General features: G+C 47.4%; 1 protein-coding gene across 1 annotated transcript in view; it reads right to left on the reverse strand.

The window, feature by feature from the left end:
- hdac4 (histone deacetylase 4) overlaps positions 1-19,609 on the reverse strand; it is a 699,895-nt gene that overhangs the window by 179,940 nt on the left and 500,346 nt on the right. The window contains 2 exon segments of the mRNA XM_038788077.1: positions 1,375-1,491; positions 5,079-5,191. Of these exon segments, the coding sequence (XP_038644005.1) occupies positions 1,375-1,491; positions 5,079-5,191 (230 nt within the window).

The raw sequence follows: 19,609 nt of genomic DNA on the forward strand, positions 1-19,609 counted from the left end.
GAGAGCCACAGTGTTGTGTTGACCATCATCTTAGGACTCTCTTTCAAAGTACACACCACCCAATCTTGGATATGTATCGTCGGTCCTTTACCATCGCTAGGTCAATATCCTGGAATTTCCTAACTAATGCCATGGTGGGAGCACAATTACTACAAGCACTACAGCAGTAGAAGGAGAAAGCCGAATCACCTTATGGCAACATATGTGGTATTGCCAACATTATCCATGCCCCAAGAAATCTTCTTTTTGTTTCCCTTTGGACAGATTAACATATCAGGAAAATCACTGCTGTGTATTGTGCAACCGAGTACTGCTATTTATTCACTCTGCAATTAGTGTAAGGGTCGAGTGTTCAGGCAGCAGCAATTAAATTTTGAACCAGGTTCCTTCTCTGAACTTCACAAAATCAGGGCTGGTTCAGCACGATGGGCTAAACAGCTAGCTTGTAATGCAGAACAAGGCCAGCAGCGTGGGTTCAATTCCCGTACCGGCCTCCCCGAACAGGTGCCGGAATGTGGCGACGAGGGGCGTTTCACAGTAACTTTATTGAAGCCTACTTGTGACAATAAGCAATTATTATTATTATTAGTAAGTTCCAGTTAATCTTAGAATCAGGTGTCAGAGTATGAATGTGCCCTGCATTTTATTCAATGTGGACAGTGTATTAAAAATTATGAAAATAAGTAACAAGTAAATAAGCCCACTGGAAGTTTAAGGCTTTTCCCATTGTAGTTTTCTACAATTTCCTGCATAAGAGGCATATTGATATGCTCGCAGACCTCTGCTACTGCTGAAATGAATGCCTGCAGAATTGGGAGAGGGGGCAAAAGCGCTGTTTTTAAACCTGGGTAGGAACTGCCCAACCTTCACCTGATGCCTCGAATAGCTTAGCCCAAGATCAAGAATTCACTTTGTGGCGAAAACTGGGTGTAAATCTCCAGGGTATATTGCATTGCAGAACCAATGGACACCGACATATCCAGAAAATCACCCTAAACTGCCATTTATTCCAACACATCAATTTCTGTAATGGAAATGGGGATTTGGGAGGGGGAGGTGCAGTGACGTTGTGAAGGAGTAATGGCAAACTCCCTATTTACATGGCTGCAGGTTGGAGGATTGCTCAACACAACTGCTGGGATTGGCCCACCACTCTGCTGGGATCGGCCCACCACTCTGCTGGGATCGGCCCACCACTCTGCTGGGATCGGCCCACAGATCTTCAACTACCAGCAGGATTTCTACCAAAAGAGTGAAATGAATAAATGAAATGGAAGGCTAGCCAATAGCAGATTTTAAAATGTCTGCTGGATATTTCCACTCTAATTTATCATTAATGATACATGTGCAATATCAGGCGGTTCAAGTACTTACACTAGAGGGACCTGTGGCTGGCAGACCTAAAGTTATGTTGGGCAATGATGGTGAAGTATACAGAGGCAATTGCGTCACTGAGCCATCTCGAGCAACCAGTTTGTGAGGCAAAGTAGACTGAAAGAAGAAAAGGACAGTATATAAATGTCAACAACAAAATGTATCAAATTGCTATTTATGTGGCAAAAAAAATCATTTTTTGATCTAATTTTTAATGAGGTCTCCAAAAGATCAATTAGAAACTTAGATTTTCACGACTGTAAACTTTCCCTTTTATCTGTAAACAATTAAAAGTGGTTTTATCTACAAGAAGGCAGAGTGTTGCTGATTGGTGCATGCTAAACCATGTTGCCATAGGCCAGATTTCAAAAGACAACAAGCCTTCTAAACTAGAGCCAGAAATATATAAAATGAGATGAGCGCTGTAAAAGAGCTTTTACAAGCTCATTAAGTAAAAATATTGCTGAAGGGTGGAACCACTTAGAGCCGAAGGGGCCCGTGTGCTAAAAAGATGCTTTGATAAAAATTTTGCTTCAGTATTTACCAAAGTGGAAACAGAACAGGGGTGACACCCAAGAATAAAATGCTGGAAATAAACATTCAACAATAGGCAGGTACCAAATTCCAGATGGTGTGCACACCAAACTGATGGGAGGTTGGGGAATGGTTGGTAGAAACATTGAGTATAATTTTTCAAACAACTAGAAACCAGAATTACATCAAAGTACTGGATGGTGGTAAATGTTGCACTCTTGTTGAAAAGGAAGGATAAGTTTGGAAATTCTGATAATTTCATTTCATTTAGGGTTGCGGATAAAAGCTCCATAATAAGATGAAATTAAATCAACACTTAGAAAGCAAGGAGCTAATCAGGATCTGTAATGCACGTCATGTTTGACTGATTGAATTGTTTGAGAAAATCACATTGTTTAGATAATGAGAATCTGAGAATTACAGAACTGTATAGCACCAAGGCGGCCATTTGGCCCATCATGTCTGGGCAAGCTTTCTGAATGAACAATGATTGTCGCGCGTAGGCAACAAATGCTGTCAATAAGAATTTTTAGAAGGCATTTGCAGGATTCCACACAAATGGTATAAAAGGTACACAACAATGCAAGTGGAAACAGCAAGGGAACACAAAACAAAAGTATAGACAGGTGGTATGCATATAATGATATGCCCTTGTTCTAGGATCTGCATTTATATACAATTTATTTTTAAAATAAATTTAGAGTAGCCAATTATTTATTTTTTCCAATTAAGGGGCAATTTAGCGTGGCAAATCCACCTAACCTGCACATCTTTGGGTTGTGGGAGTGAAACCCACGCAGACACGGGGTGAATGTGCAAACTCCACACGACAGTGACCCAGGGCTGGGATTCGAACCCGGGTCCTCAGCGCCATAGTCCCAGTGCTAACCACGGTGCTAGCCACAGTGCCACTAGCCGCCCTCTCCATTTATGTAAATGATCCAAGCACAAGAAGGATTCTAATTAAAGACTACAGATACAATAATGGACAGTCCACAAAAACGTGGCAACAGTGCAACAAGGCATCAGTTATCAGAGTGGGCAGATAGATGGTAAATGCAGTTCAATGCAAGGAAATGTGAAGTAGTATATTTAAACATGACCTAAAAGGCAATATTCGGAACTGAATGGAGGAGCAAAGATTTAGCGATACAGACAGACAGAAAAGTGGCAAAGTAGAAAAGATTGTTTAAAAAACATGATTCTGGGTTTATGCTCATGGGCATTGAAAACAAATGTTTGGGGGTGGCACGGTGGTTAGCACTACTGCCTCATGGCGCTGAGGACCCGGGTTCGATCCCAGCCCCGGGTCACTGTCCGTGTGGAGTTTGCACATTCACCTCCTGTTTGCATAGGTCTCACCCCCACAATCCAAAGATGTGCAGGATAGGTTGATGGGCCACGCTCAATTGCCCTTAATTGGAACAAAAAGAAAACAAGTGCTAGGAATTTGTTGTTCAATTTGTACAAGACATTGTTACTTTTATTATGTGTTATTCTGGAGAAATAAAGATTCACTTCAGTGATACCAGGATGAGAAGTTATGATGCAAAGCACAAAAAATAGGATTTTTTTCTCCCACAGGAACAGAAATGGTAAACGAGAATTATATACAAGTTTTCAAGAAATTGTGACAATTTTTAGAGGTTGAATATTGAAAGATTGTTTTAACCGATTGCTGAATCAGAAACAAGGAGGCATCAATTAAAGATTATGAGGAATACAGAAGGGAGTGAGCTGATTTGTCCTCCCCAATGAGGGTTATTAGAATATGTGATGTTATACCACAGGTAGGTATTTGAGGAAGGGACTATAGCACCAAGGAAACTGGACGTGTATTTTAAAACAAGAACATTACACATCGCTATGAAAGGCAGAGCAATGAACGTAGGGTAAATCGCAAATAAACATGAGCACAGGTACTAGGTCAATGAACTGAATCACTCCCTTATTGATGTCATCTCTGTGATTCCAAAGCAATTCAGTTATCATCTAGGAGCATATCCCACTATTCTAGCCACCCATTCCATCCTTTCTTTCACTTAATCCATTCTCCAGCACCTATCATGGACTTGCATGCTGCCTTATTTTCCACCCCATTCATCAAAGCCAATCTACTTGTCATCAATTCCATCCCTGTCTCATATCCTGTCCACTTCACATGACCCAAACCAATATGTTTAGTGGCCAGTAGAGTGTTCTTTGCATTTGTCGATGGCACAACAAGTTGCTGTTCAGAGCAACAGATTCAGGATACTAAATCTAGCAGATCAGCCTAGCCCCCAAGCGCTCATCCTAGTATTCCAAAAATAGAATTGAAAAGCATCAGGACGAAAGTTGTGCAAATGAACAGATTCAATAGGTACCAAACTAAGTAAACAACATTGCTCAGAATTCCTGCCATTTGACATTGTAAGTACCATTGTGCGATACCTGAGTTTTAAAAAAATTTATTATTTTTAAATTTGCTTAAAAACGTCTAAAGTGGAAGGTTTATATTTCAGAAAGTACAAATTCCTTCAGAAACAAATATAAAAAGATTCAAAAACATATAAAGATTTACAACACATCTCTTATGAAATGACGTACTTTGTTTTTTTTTTTAAAACTTACAAAAAATTGTTTACACAATTATAGGGAACAATAGCACCAGTCTTGGACAATTTCAAAAATGTGGCCCCAGAAGCCAAGTCATTTTGTAAGATTTTTAGAATTTGGCAATATTTTGGAGTTGGTAAAAAGCAATCTAAATGATGAAATAGGCAGATATGTGGTCGCATGTTCATCTTGGGATTAAACGATCTAGCCTCAGTTAGTTGTTAGGACAGCGAGCAGTATTTATGATCGAAGACAGTATCAGGGTATTTTATTTATGATGAATAAATAAATCTGCATCCGATTTTTACCATGGTTTTGGGATGAAATTGTCTCGATAACTACACAAAGGACTTGACTGGTTGAATGACTTTTTCTTTGTATGTGGACATATGCAGCATGCATTTAATATGGATTGAAACAGTATGATAACTGGCACTTTAACTTGGATAGCCTGATCATTTGAAGTTGCATTTACATGTGTTCCCATGAATTATGGAGAAGAGGGAACAAACAAACCATTTTAAAATCAGAAAAAATTGTTACCCAAAACTTGTTTGCCACAGAAAGGTTACCTCAGTTGGCATATTGGTTGCTGATCCTGCTATCCCATTTTCTGTAGTGATGTTGTTGGAGCTGTTGTTGGGGGAGCTTGGGCCAGATCCAGGAGCACTGTTACAAGCTGAATCTGATCAAACAGAAAAAACAATTGATAAAATCTCATTAAAATAAATTTTAAAGTTTAGAATATCATATCACAGTCTACTTCTGTTAAATCACAAGTGAATACAGTAATAACTACTACTGTGTTATTGATGTGCCTCATGCTCCTCCATTAGCAAGCAATATATACCTTCCAAAACAAAGATCCCCTATCCCATTTTCCTTTATCCACTGGACAGTGTTTTGTGCCACTTCTTATCAACTTATATCAGAATGTTACCATGGAGATTCACAGGCATGAATCTAGACTACTACTCTATGCAACATCTATTACTGCACTATCTGTACATCTACCTAGAACAGACATTCTTTGAATCAACATAACAAATTATTGGAGCTGCTCTATTTCTCTGCTAGTCCAGTGCAAGGAATCGTTCATTTTGATTTGTTAACCCTGTCAACGCTAACTTGGGACATTCTGGGCGTGATTCTCTCAGGCCGAGCCGGCTCGGAGAATCAGAAATCACGACGGTTTTTCGTGCAACACCAGTTCGCGATTCTCACAACCAGCAAAAATGATGTGATTGCAATCAGCGCCACGCTGCCCGGAGAATCGCCCGAGGGGGTCTGTTCATCGATTCTCTGCACTCCCGGGGATTCTGCGGCTTGGATGGGCTGAAGTCCTGACAGCGTGACCCCAGGTCACGCCGGCGCCGTTCTAACCTGCTAATAAAACTAGTCAGTCGTGCTGGCTGACAATGCGGGAGCAGGAGGTGAGGGGCCAGCGTGTGAGGGGGACATACTTCTGTCGGGACGGGCACGGCTGGGGGATGAGGAAGATGGGGAGGAGTGGGGAAATCGATGCGACATGGGGGCTAGATATGGACGCGAGGTCGATGCCATGGAAGATGATGACAACCTGCTATTCGATGAGCTGGCAGCTCCAAATCATTAGACACCGTCTGTTCCATGGGCACATTTATGCTCTCCACCTGGGTGGTCCCTGTCTGCGTGCTGGACACTCCATCACATGGCCATGTTGAATCGGTGGCGATGTGGTGCCATGGATATCCCGGGGGGGGGGGGGGGGGGGGGGAGGAGAGAGAGAGACTTACACCCACCTGGGCTCAACATTCCTTCACACCTCGACCACAGTGGACTCAGTCCCCCAACCAACCCCGCAGTCATCGGACATAGCACAGAGGCAGCTTGCATTGGTGTAACAGTGAGTTTAATTAGAAAGGTTACATACACATGCCCTAGCCCCTATAGCTAAAATGTGCCCTGCACCAACTTACTAGGTGTCTAACTTCCTGGCCTTATGACCCCTACCACTATGCCTCTGTGCCTTCCCAGACAGTACAGCAGGAGTGGAGGCAGACTGCTGAAACTCCTGCCCTCCGTTGATGCTCGTTTCCTGGGGCTGCCCAGCTTGGATGGGCCAGGCTGCTCCGCGGGAGTGCTGGATTGCATGGTGCCACCCTGGTCCACCCGCTATCCACCAGGAAAGGAATTGGGGGGGTAAGAGAGTCCGGGGTGCCGGAGTCACCAAAATGGGCCCCAGAACCTCCTCCTCCCTTGGGGTGCCTGGTGGCCCCCAGGCCTCTCTGTGGGACGGGGTTGTGAGTGGAGTCAAGCCCCGAGGGACCACCGACACCTGGCGCTGCCAGTCCTGGAGGCCCACTTCGAGGGAGCCCAGGGAGTGGGCCATCCCTGTCTGGGACTGCGCTGCCTTCCTCTGGGCTTGTGCGATGCCATCCAGCATCTGGCCAATGCCACGCAGCTCTCAGCAGTGGTCTGCTGAGACTGGGTCATAATCTGGGCAATGCCGCCGATGCTCTCAGCAATGGCCTGCTGAGACTCGGCCAGACTGCGGAGCGCGGCTGAAATGTCCAGCTGGCCCTGTGAGAGGGCAGCCCTGTCCTGGGCCACGGATAACGCATGCACATGAAGCCCCACACCTTGCACAACCTAACCCATGGCCGACACGTTTGATGCATGATCAATTGCACAAAGACAAGAGTTGAATACAACTGAGGCTTTATTACACTAAGATGTGTGGCCTCCTACAGCAGCTGGCGAAATGGCTGCTGTACGGGGAGCACACATAGTTATACTCCGCCTACTGGGTGGAGCCAGCAGGCAGGAACTACCCCCGTACCTGTAGTACAGGGCCTTGCCATACATATCCTAATATATACAGCAGTGGTTTATTACACTAAGATGTGTGGCCTCCTACAGCAGCTGGCGAAATGGCTGCTGTACGGGGAGCACACATAGTTATACTCTGCCTACTGGGTGGAGCCAGCAGGCAGGAACTACCCCCGTACCTGTAGTACAGGGCCTTGCCATACATATCCTAATATATACTGCAGTGGTTACTACCACAACGTTGCCCCTATTACCTCCACCGCGGACGCCACCCGTGCGGTGTCGGCCTGGGTGGCAGCCATGACCGGCACCACTCCCTGCTCCTGGACGCGGATGAACTCCTTCACCTACGTCTGCAGCTGTTGGAAGCCGGCCGTCATCCCGTTGTCTAGTCCCTGGGTGCCTGACTGTATCGGATCTGTAGGTGGGTCTGGAAACTCCAGGAACCCGGAAACCATCTGGGCAGCAGCTGGTTGCTGGAGCCAGTGGGCGGAATTCTCCGCTCCCGCGAAAAATCGGGAAGGCCGTCGTGAACTCGGCTGAGTTTCACGACAGCCTCGGAGGCCGCTCCTCTCACCTTATTCACCCCCACCTGGGGGGCTAGGAGCGGCGCTCCGTTATTCTCGGCGCGCCGCCTTGACTCATGCGCGGCTGACGTCACGACGGCTCAAACCCACGCGGTTGCCGTCTTCCCCTCCGCTGCCCCGCAAGACGTGGCAGCTTGATCTTGCGGGGTGGCGGAGGGGAAAGAGTGCCTCTCCTGGAGACGCTGGCCCGACGATCGGTGGGCACCGATGCACGGCCGTGGTGCTCACTCCGCTCTCCGCCCACCACAAGCTTCAAACGGAACTTTGGCGCCATGTTCACGACGGCAGCGACCAGGTGTGGTTGCCGCCATCGCGAACCGGTCGGGAACGGCAGGCCACTCGGCCCATCGGGGCCGAAGAATCGCCTGTCGCCGTGAAAAACGGCGAGCGCCGATTCTTCCGAGCGGAGGGTGGGAGAATCGCGGACGGCGCCGGGGTGTGTGTCGTGAGTCGCCCGGCCCTCCCGCGATTCTCCCACCCGGCGTGGGGAGCAGAGAATCGCGCCCAGTCTGTCCTCCAACCATCCGGCCCCTCGGCTGCTCCTATCTCCACCTGAAAGCATCAGAGTTAGGCGGTCCGTCGCATGCCGCGCAGCTGATGGCTGGATGATGGCATGGGAACACGGGGCACCCGGCCAAAGAGGTTCACATGGGTGGGTGCAGCACATGTGGGTCAGGTGGGGTTTTTTGCCCTCCTCCTAGGCGGGGGTGGGGTCTACTTTCACATTTTTGGGTAGTAGGGGTGGGGTGGTGCCAGGGGCATGTCTCTGTGTACTCATCCTGGCTGCTCTTGTCAGGTCGTGCATCTTCTTGCGGCACTGTTCGCCGGTCTGTGGGCTTTGCTCCACTGCGCTGACGCGTTGCCCACCTCCCTCCAATTATGCCGGACTGTGCTGCTCGGGTGGCGGTGTCTCCATCTGGGGCACAGGATCGCCCTCCTCTCCTCGACCGCATCCAGCAGCGTATTGAAGTCGTGGTCCTTGAACCTCGGGGCGGCACGGTGGGCGGCGGCCATCTTGCAGCACCCAGGACTATGCGCTGCTCAAGCACCTTTAGGCGCTGCGTCATTGACGCGTCCTGCGTATCCGACACCGGTCTGGCGCCGTGCCGCCTGTGCTTCTCGCGGCACCCGTGCTGGCCCCATTCGAGGGCCTGAATCACTCCTCAGTGGCCCGTTCACTCCATCGTAAGACGCGTTTACGACGGCGCAGCACTGTCCCGCAGGATGAGAGAACCACTGTTTCATTAAACAGCTTTTTCAAGAACCATATCCTCAACTACAAGTTCCAAACATGATGATATTACATCTGTCTCTCCGTTTAAACCAGTAATGGCTTCAAATAACTCCTGAGGGGCTGAGCAATGTTTACACAGAATCTCCAAGTACAAAGTTGCTGTGACTTCTGTTCTGCTGCAGATACCTTCTCAGGTTCACCTGTGTCAGTTATTCCCTTAATGAATATAAATGTTTCACTTTTATGGGACTTAATTCACCCCATCCCAAGTCAATTGTACTATAGGGTAATTCAGGAATGTGGCAAATGCACTCTGTGATCTGGACTAGATGTTTGTGTCTTTCGCAGTATAGCTGGTCAATCTTACCAATGGCAGACTGAACAAATAAGAGAAGGCTGGAAATGGATTTTAAGTCACTTTTTTCTCACATAGGCAAATGTTATGACTGAATTCATTAATTTCAAATTAAATTTATTTTTGCTAATGGTACAAAATGAAGAACATGTCACGCATTCCCACACTAGTGGGTTAGCATACTCAATTCAAACCAGAATTGCCCAGCAACATTTTCTCAGCAAAGCCACTCATAATTTTCCTTTTAACAAACCTTTCGGTCTTTTCAGCAATCCTGTTTAAATAAAAAGGTTCCCTCAGCATTTGTGCAGACAGAAAAAAAAAAATCATAGGATGGGGGCAATTTTAACCTAACTAATTTTGAGTAGGAAACACCTCACTTATATTTGAAGGGGATAATTTTAGCCTACCTGGTCCATTGTGAAACTAATGGGATTGGATGCAATGCTGGTTTTCCACACATTCCATTTTGCTCTCCACTGAAATCAATAGGGAGAGGAATATTGGGTGGATTATAAAGCCAGTATTCCATTCCATTCTGTGGGTTTAGAATTATCCTTATGGTCTTCCCAATATAATGAGCATGAGATATTTCAGAATACAGAGGCAAATAAATGAATTGCTTATTTACAGTCCATGGGGAAATATCAAACTAACTGACTAGCATTGTAATTACTGATTGTCATCTTTTTAAGGAAAAGAGTCTCTTTACCTTTCACATTTTTTTGAAAAAAAACTCAGCATGATACTTAATCATTTGTTCCAAAGCTCTCTGTGGAAATGATTAAGTAATCTAAAAACTTGACACAAACTTCCCATCTTGGAACCTTGCCATTCGAAGACAGAAGGTAGAAGCATGGAAAAACTTCCCAATTGAGGAAGCCATTAGGTCCTCACGTACCACAGTGGCTAGCACTGCTGCCTCACATTGTCAAGGACCCGGATTCAATTCTGACCTTGGGTGGAATTTGCACATTCTCCCATGTCTGCGTGGGTTTCTTCCAGATGCTCCAGTTTCCTCCCACAGTCCAAAGATGTGCAGGTCAGGTGGATCGGCCACACTAAACTGCCCCGTAGTGTCCAAAGATGTGCCGATTAGGTGGGGTTATGGGAATAGAGCAAGGGAGTGGGACTAGGTAGGGTGTTCTTTCAGAGGGTCAGTGCAAATTTGAACGGCCGAATGGCTCCTTCTGCACTGTAGGAATTCTATGGACTTGTTGGGCGGAATTCTCTGCAAAGGCTGACGCTGTCGTGAAACCCGGAGTGTTTAACGACGGCGTCGGAGGCTGCTCCTCGCCCCCTATTCTCCCGCCCCCCCCAGGGGGCCAGGAGCGGCGTTCCGTACATCTCAGCCGCCGGGCCTTGACACTGGCGTCAAGGCGGCGCGCCGAGAATGACGCGTCTGGCGGAGCCTGATGACGTCAGCCGTGCATGCGCAGGTTGGCCGGCTCCAACCTGTGCATGCGCGGTTGCCGTCTTCCCCTCCGCTGCCCCGTAAGACGTGGCGGCTTGATCTTGCAGGGCGGCGGAGGGGAAAGAGTGCGTCTCTTAGAGACGCCGGCCCGACGATCGGTGGGCACCGATCGTGGGCCAGTCCCCTCCCGAGCACGGCCGTGGTGCTTGCTCCCCTGTCCGCCCCCCACAGGCCCCATACTCACCTTTTGCGCTGTGTTCACGCCGACAGCGACCAGGTGTGGTTGCCGCCAGCGTGAACAGGTCGGGAACGGCAGGTCGCTCGGCCCATCTGGGCCGGAGAATCGCGGGTCGCCGCAAAAAACGGCAACCCGCGATTCTCCGAGTGGCGTATCGCAAAACGCGACACGCCATTTGGGGTGGGGGGGGGGGGGGGGGAAGAGAGAGAGAACCACGGGAGGTGCCAGAGTGGCCCTCCCGCGATTCTCCCACCCGGCGTGGGAGCGGAGAATCGCGCCCGTTACTTTGCTGTCTGGGTCCTGTAACAAGTCCGATTAAACAGATTTGGATGGTAAGACAGGGTGGCGGTGGAGGATTGATGGCACAGGGTTCAATTGCATTCTTGGCAGGAGGGGGAAGATTTGGACTTTACATATGATGGACAAAGATTTTTTATTAGAGGGAGATCTTGACATTTTTATGTGGGGTGGGGAGATTAGTTTTAGGCACGCGAGCTTGGATCTTTATTGTAGGAGTGGGTACAGATGGAAGATTCAGTGTTTGTGTCATGAGAATCTGGCCAACTGCTTTGAAAGATTGGACATTCTTGCTCCAAATGGTCTGCAAGTTGGATTCTATATATATATATAATGTGCAACTTTAAGAGGTTGTCACCAATTCTCCCTCTAAGTTACGCCCATGTGATCATACAACTCGGATGTAACTATATTGTCTGCTCACAAGTTGTCTCCTTTTAGATATTGCATGCACACAGCCATGCAATAATAAATTAGAGGTTCTGCATACTTAAATGAATAGGCTACACACAACAAAACATAATTAGATGGGATATTTTAAAAGTAATATTTTCACAGGTTCATGTCACTGATTGCTCCTGGGTAGTACTCTTTTCTTCTAACTTATCCTAATCATCTAATTGGACAAGAGTATGACTAAAAGGTCATAAAAATGAAAACTTAATCCATGCCCACTGAAATATCACATATACCATGCTATCTGAATTCTCTGCTCTTCATACAATGCTGACTGAATCAGTACTCTATCAACATCAAATGGGTAGAATGGTAAACATTACAATCAATTTTCCTGTAATCTTAGCTATGGAGCTATGGAAGGCAACTTACTACAGCGTCTCTTCCTGCAGGATCAGCTTTCAGGCTTTTAAAATACACTGCCTTGAGGAATTACTGGTGAAAAAGCATAGACCACTTTGTGGAGTCTACTGCCCCCTTAAGTCAATGAGATTTAGGTTTGATTCAATGAGTGGTTAATCACGGTTACTACCCCGAGTTGAACCCCTTTATTTTGATGTGCAAGCAGAGGCCCTCCTGTATTTGCTTCAGTTAAGCCTCCCAATGAGCAAATGGAATGAAAATAAAATTAGACCCTTAGTTAGAACAAGGAGTGATCAGCTCACAATAAGCTAAAATATTTGAAATGGTAAACAACAACCCACCTTTGAATAGTTAGTCAATAAAGCAGCGGGAAGGCCGGAACCTGCCTTCTCGAGAAGTCTCGCACCTGCAGATACCTAAACCCACCCTGCTAGCAATTCAAATTTATCCTTCAAGGCTTTCAAGCTGGGGAAGCTCCCGTCTATAAATAGATGCCCCATCCTCCTAATTCCAGACCGTTGCCATCTCCGGAAGCCATCATCCTGCCTACCCGGTCCAAACCGATGCTCCCTCCACTCTCTTATATCTCATCCACTGCTCCCAGTCTCTGATCACTACCACCACCACTGGACCAGTGGAGAATCGGGTCGGCGAGAACGGGAGAGGTGCCGTTATCAGTGCTCCCAAACTTGTGTCTTTACATGACGCCGCCTCCATCCGCTCCCACACCGACCCCTCCCCCACTACCCACTTCCTAATCATGGCTATATTGCCGCCCAGTAGTAATTGCAAAAATTCAGCAGTGCCAACCCACCCTCCAGCCACACCTTCCTCACCCGCGGGGTTTTACCCATCCACACAAAGCCCGAAATAATCTTATTTACCCATTTAAAAAAGGCTCTCGGGATGAAGATAGGGAGGCACTGAAAGACAAACAGAAATCTGGGGAGGACTGTCATTTTTACGTCTGTAGCCTCTCCGCCAGTGATAGCGGGAGCATGTCCCATCACTTAAGGTGCTATTTCATTTGTTCTACGAGCCAGGATAGGTTTAACTTGTGCAGTGCCTCCTATTCACGGGCCACCTGGATTCCCAGATATCGAAAGCTGCTTCCTACTATTCTAAACGGCAGCTCTCCCAGTCTCTTCTCTTGCCCGGATCGCGAACATCCTGCTTTTCTCAATGTTCAATTTATACCCCGAAAAATTACCGAATTCCCCGAGGATCCGCATAACTTCCCCCATCCCCTCCAACTGGTCTGAAATATAAAAGAGCAGGTCATCTGCGTAAAGCGAGACCCGGTGCTCCAACCCCCGCCCCCCCCCACCCCTCCCGGCCGAACCAGCCCTTTCCAGTTCCTAGAGGCTCTTAACGTCAAGGCCAATGGCTCTATGGCCAGAGAAAACAGCAGCGGGGAGAGGGGACACCCTTTGCTTTGTCCCTCGGTATAGTTTCAAATACCCCGACCTCAGCCGGTTTGTACGCACACTCGCTACTGGTGCCTGATAGAAATGAAATTTCTATCCGCACCCAGTCAATGAAGCCCTCACCAAACCCAAATTTTCGAAGCACCTCCCACAGGTAATCCCACTCCACCCGATCAAAAGCCTTCTCCGCATCCATCGCTAACACCACCTCCATCTCCCCTCCTTCTGAGGACTTCGTAATAACATTTAAAAGCTTTAGAACATTGGCCGCCAGTTGCTTGTCCTTTACAAATCCCTTTTGGCCTTCCCCTATCACCCCCAGGACACAATCCTCTATCTTTGTGTCCAGTGTCGTAGCCAGCAGTTTGGCGTCCACATTCAGTAGAGAAATTGGCCTTATGACCAGCATTGCTCCGGATCCTTCTCCCGTTTCAGGATCAATGAAATTGAGGCCTGCAACATTGTTGGGGGGAGGACTCCCTTCTCTCTTGCTTCATTAAATGTCCTCACCAGCAGTGGGCTCAATATAAGACCATAAGACATAGGAGCGGAAGTAAGGCCATTCGACCCATCGAGTCCACTCCACCATTCAATCATGGTTGATTTCAACTCCATTTACCCGCTCTCTCCCCATAGCCCTTAATTCCTCGAGAAATCAAGAATTTATCAATTTCTGTCTTAAAGACACTCAATGTCCCGGCCTCCACCGCCCTCTGTGGCAATGAATTCCACAGACCTACCACTCTCTGGCTGAAGAAATTTCTCCTCATCTCTGTTCTAAAGTGACTCCCTTTTATTCTAAGGCTGTGCCCCCGCGTCCTAGTCTCCCCTGCTAATGGAAACAACTTCCCTACGTCCATCCTATCCAAGCCATTCATTATCTTGTACGTTTCTATTAGATCTCCCCTCAACCTCCTAAACTCCAATGAATATAATCCCACGATCCTCAGACGTTCATCGTATGTTAGGCCTACCATTCCTGGGATCATCCGTGTGAATCTCCGCTGGACCCGCTCCAGTGCCAGTATGTCCTTCCTGAGGTATGGGGCCCAAAATTGCTCACAGTATTCTAAATGGGGCCTAACTAGTGCTTTATAAAGCCTCAGAAGTACATCCCTGCTTTTATATTCCAAGCCTCTTGAGATAAATGACAACATTACATTTGCTTTCTTAATTACGGACTCAACCTGCAAGTTTACCTTTAGAGAATCCTGGACTAGGACTCCCAAGTCCCTTTGCACTTTAGCATTATGAATTTTGTCACCGTTTAGAAAATAGTCCATGCCTCTATTCTTTTTTCCAAAGTGCAAGACCTCGCACTTGCCCACGTTGAATTTCATCAGCCACTTCTTGGACCATTCTCCTAAACTGTCTAAATCTTTCTGCAGCCTCCCCACCTCCTCAATACTACCTGCCCCATCACCTATCTTTGTATCATCGGCAAACTTGGCCAGAATGCCCCCAGTCCCGTCATCTAGATCGTTAATATATAAAGAGAACAGCTGTGGCCCCAACACTGAACCCTGCGGGACACCACTTGTCACCAGTTGCCATTCCGAAAAAGAACCTTTTATCCCAACTCTCTGCCTTCTGTCTGACAGCCAATCGTCAATCCATGTTAGTACCTTGCCTCGAATACCATGGGCCCTTATTTTACTCAGCAGTCTCCCGTGAGGCACCTTGTCAAAGGCCTTTTGGAAGTCAAGATAGATAACATCCATTGGCTCTCCTTGGTCTAACCTATTTGTTATCTCTTTAAAGAACTCTAACAGGTTTGTCAGGCACGACCTCCCCTTACTAAATCCATGCTGACTTGTCCTAATCCGACCCTGCACTTCCAAGAATTTAGAAATCTCATCCTTAACGATGGATTCTAGAATTTTGCCAACAACCGAGGTTAGGCTAATTGGCCTATAATTTTCCATCTTTTTTCTTGTTCCCTTCTTGAACAGGGGGGTTACAACAGCGATTTTCCAATCCTCTGGGACTTTCCCTGATTCCAGTGACTTTTGAAAGATCATAACTAACGCCTCCACTATTTCTTCAGCTATCTCCTTTAGAACTCTAGGATGTAGCCCATCTGGGCCCGGAGATTTATCAATTTTCAAACCTTTTAGTTTCTCTAGCACCTTCTCCTTTGTGATGGCAACCATATTCAACTCTGCCCCCTGACTTTCCTGAATTGTTGGGATATTACTCATGTCTTCTACTGTGAAGACTGACGCAAAGTACTTATTAAGTTCCTCAGCTATTTCCTTGTCTCCCATCACTAGATTACCAGCGTCATTTTGGAGCGGCCCAATGTCTACTTTTGCCTCCCGTTTGTTTTTAATGTATTTAAAGAAACTTTTACTATCATTCCTAATGTTACTGGCTAGCCTACCTTCATATTTGATCCTCTCCTTCCTTATTTCTCTCTTTGTTATCCTCTGTTTGTTTTTGTAGCCTTCAAAATCTTCTGACTTCCCACTACTCTTTGCCACATTATAGGCTCTCTCTTTTGCCTTGATGCATTCCCTGACTTCCTTTGTCAGCCATGGCTGCCTAATCCTCCCTCTGATAACCTTTCTTTTCTTTGGGATGAACCTCTGTACTGTGTCCTCAATTACTCCCAGAAACTCCTGCCATTGCTGTTCTACTGTCTTTCCCACTAGGCTCTGCTTCCAGTCGATTTTCGTCAGTTCCTCCCTCATGCGCCTGTAATTACCTTTATTTAACTGTAAAACCTTTACATCTGATTCTACCTTCCTTCTTTCAAATTGCAGACTGAATTCTACCATATTATGATCACTGCTTCCTAAGTGTTCCCTTACTTTAAGATCTTTTATCAATTCTGGCTCATTACATAACACTAAGTCCAGAATAGCCTGTTCCCTCGTGGGCTCCATCACAAGCTGTTCCAAAAAGCCATCCTGTAAACATTCAATGAATTCCCTTTCTTTGGGTCCACTGGCAACATTATTTACCCAGTCCATCTGCATATTGAAGTCCCCCATGATCACTGTGACCTTGCCTTTCTGACATGCCCTTTTTATTTCGTGGTGCATTTTGTGCCCCTGGTCCTGACCACTGTCAGGAGGCCTGTACATAACTCCCATTATGGTTTTTTTGCCTTTGTGGTTCCTCAACTCTACCCACACAGACTCCACATCGTCTGACCCTATGTCGTTTAGTGCTATTGATTTAATTTCATTTCTAATTAACAAGGCAACCCCGCCCCCTCTACCCACCTCTCTGTCTTTTCGATAGGTTGTAAATCCCTGGATGTTTAACTGCCAGTCCTGAACCTCCTGCAACCATGTCTCTGTGATGCCTACCACATCATACCTGCCAGTCACAATCTGGGCCACAAGCTCATCTACCTTGTTCCGTACACTGCGGGCATTTAAATATAGCACCTTTAATTCCCTATTGACTGTCCCTTTTTGTTTTCTTAGTGTGGTGGACCTTGGTTTACTGAGCCTTTCCATACACTGTGTCATATTTTGTGAGATGGGGACTATCGTAACCTCTCCTGAGCTCTGTCTTTTCGTGATTTTTTGTAATCCTAAGCAGCTACGCTTCCCACTGATTCCTTCACCTCTTGGTTCCCTGACTTTCCCTTCCCCCCCAATCTCTAGTGACCTATTGACCACCCTATTTACTCTTTTCGCCAGAACACTGGTCCCAGCTCGGTTCAGGTGGAGACCATCCCAACGGTATAGGTCCCCCCTGTCCCAAAACTGATGCCAGTGTCCCATGAAAAGGAACCCCTCTTTCCCACACCACTCTTTCAGCCACGTGTTAACTTCCCTTATTCTTGCCTCCCTATGCCAATTTGCACGTGGCTCGGGCAGTAATCCGGAGATTATGACCCTTAAGGACCTGTTTTTTAATTTGAATCCTAACTCTTTATAATCTCTAAACAGGTCCTCTTTCCTAGACTTGCCTAAGTTGTTGGTACCGACATGGACCACAACAACTGGATCCTCCCCCTCCCTCTCCAATATCCTTTCAAGCCGGTCAGAGATGTCCCGCACCCTAGCACCGGGCAGGCAACATACCATGCGGGACCCTCTATCCTGCTCACAAAGGATACTATCTATCCCTCTGATAATAGAATCCCCAACAACTACAACTTGCCTATTTACTTCCTCCCCTTGAATGGCCTGCTGAACCATGGTGCCTTGGTCAGCTGACTCATCCTTCCTGCAGCCCTGTTCGCCATCCACACAGGGAGCAAGTGCCTCGTACCTGTTGGACAGGGTCAAGGGCTGAGGCTCCTGAGTTCCTGACTGCTGGTTCCCTTTACCTGCCTGACTTGCAGTCACACCCTGCTGTCCCTGGCCACTGGCAGGATTTAAACTATTTACTCTGACAGGTGTGACTGCCTCCTGAAACAAAGTGTCCAGGTAAGCCTCCCCCTCCCGGATGTGCCTCAGTGCGTGAAGCTCAGACTCCAGCTCATCAACTCTGAGCCGGAGTTCTTCGAGCAGCCAACACTTACTGCAGATGTGGTCGCTGCAGCTCGCAATGGGATCTGCCAGCTCCCACATCAAGCAGCTTAAGCACATCACCTGACCAGCCATCTCTAATTAATTAATTTGTTTAATTTAAGTTTACGAGTTTTAAATTTGGGGCAGATTGGTTATCAACCAATCAGATCACAGCTTCCCTCTGATGTCACTTTTGAAAAAAAAAACGTGGAAAACAGGAAGTTACCGTTAGGTCTGTATACTCACCCAGAGACTGCTCTTCCTCCTCTGAACGGCTCCCGAAACTAGGCCTCGATCCCCGGGTTAAAGTGAGTTTTTATACTCACTCAGAGACTGCTCCTCCTCCTCTGAACGGCTCCTGAAACTAGGCCTCGATCCCCGGGTTAAAGTGAGTTTTTATACTCACTCAGACTGCTCCTCCTCCTCTGAACGGCTCCCGAAACTAGGCCTCGATCCCTGGGTTAAAGTGAGTTTTTATACTCACCCAGAGACTGCTCCTCCTCCTCTGAACGGCTGAAACTAGGCCAACGGACAGAACTTTTTTTTTGGTTAGAGGAGGAGGATGGGTGGGAGACACTACGTAAGTAGTGTTTCGGGTAAAGCTGTCACTCGAGAACAGCCCCTTCACAAACCACCTTCAACTTACGCTGACCGCACTGCACGTATGCAAATGTCCCCGGAACAGCCAATCAGAAGCTCTGCTCTGCTGCCCTCTGCTGGATGCTTGACTTCCGTCGAACTCCTCGGGTCACTGATGCAGGTGCACCTTCAACTTACGCTGACCGCACTGCACGTATGCAAATGTCCCCGGAACAGCCAATCAAGCTCTGCTCTGCTGCCCTCTGCTGGATGCTTGACTTCCGTCGAACTCCTCGGGTCACTGATGCAGGTGCACCTTCAACTTACGCTGACCGCACTGCACGTATGCAAATGTCCCCAGAACAGCCAATCAGAAGCTCTGCTCTGCTGCCCTCTGCTGGATGCTTGACTTCCGTCGAACTCCTCGGGTCACTGATGCAGGTGCACCTTCAACTTACGCTGACCGCACTGCACGTATGCAAATGTCCCCGGAACAGCCAATCAGAAGCTCTGCTCTGCTGCCCTCTGCTGGATGCTTGACTTCCGTCGAACTCCTCGGGTCACTGATGCAGGTGCACCTTCAACTTACGCTGACCGCACTGCACGTATGCAAATGTCCCCGGAACAGCCAATCAAGCTCTGCTCTGCTGCCCTCTGCTGGATGCTTGACTTCCGTCGAACTCCTCGGGTCACTGATGCAGGTGCACCTTCAACTTACGCTGACCGCACTGCACGTATGCAAATGTCCCCAGAACAGCCAATCAGAAGCTCTGCTCTGCTGCCCTCTGCTGGATGCTTGACTTCCGTCGAACTCCTCGGGTCACTGATGCAGGTGCACCTTCAACTTACGCTGACCGCACTGCACGT

This window comes from Scyliorhinus canicula, chromosome 2 (genome assembly GCF_902713615.1).
Source record: "Scyliorhinus canicula chromosome 2, sScyCan1.1, whole genome shotgun sequence".
In the NCBI taxonomy this organism is placed as follows: Eukaryota; Metazoa; Chordata; class Chondrichthyes; order Carcharhiniformes; family Scyliorhinidae; genus Scyliorhinus; species Scyliorhinus canicula.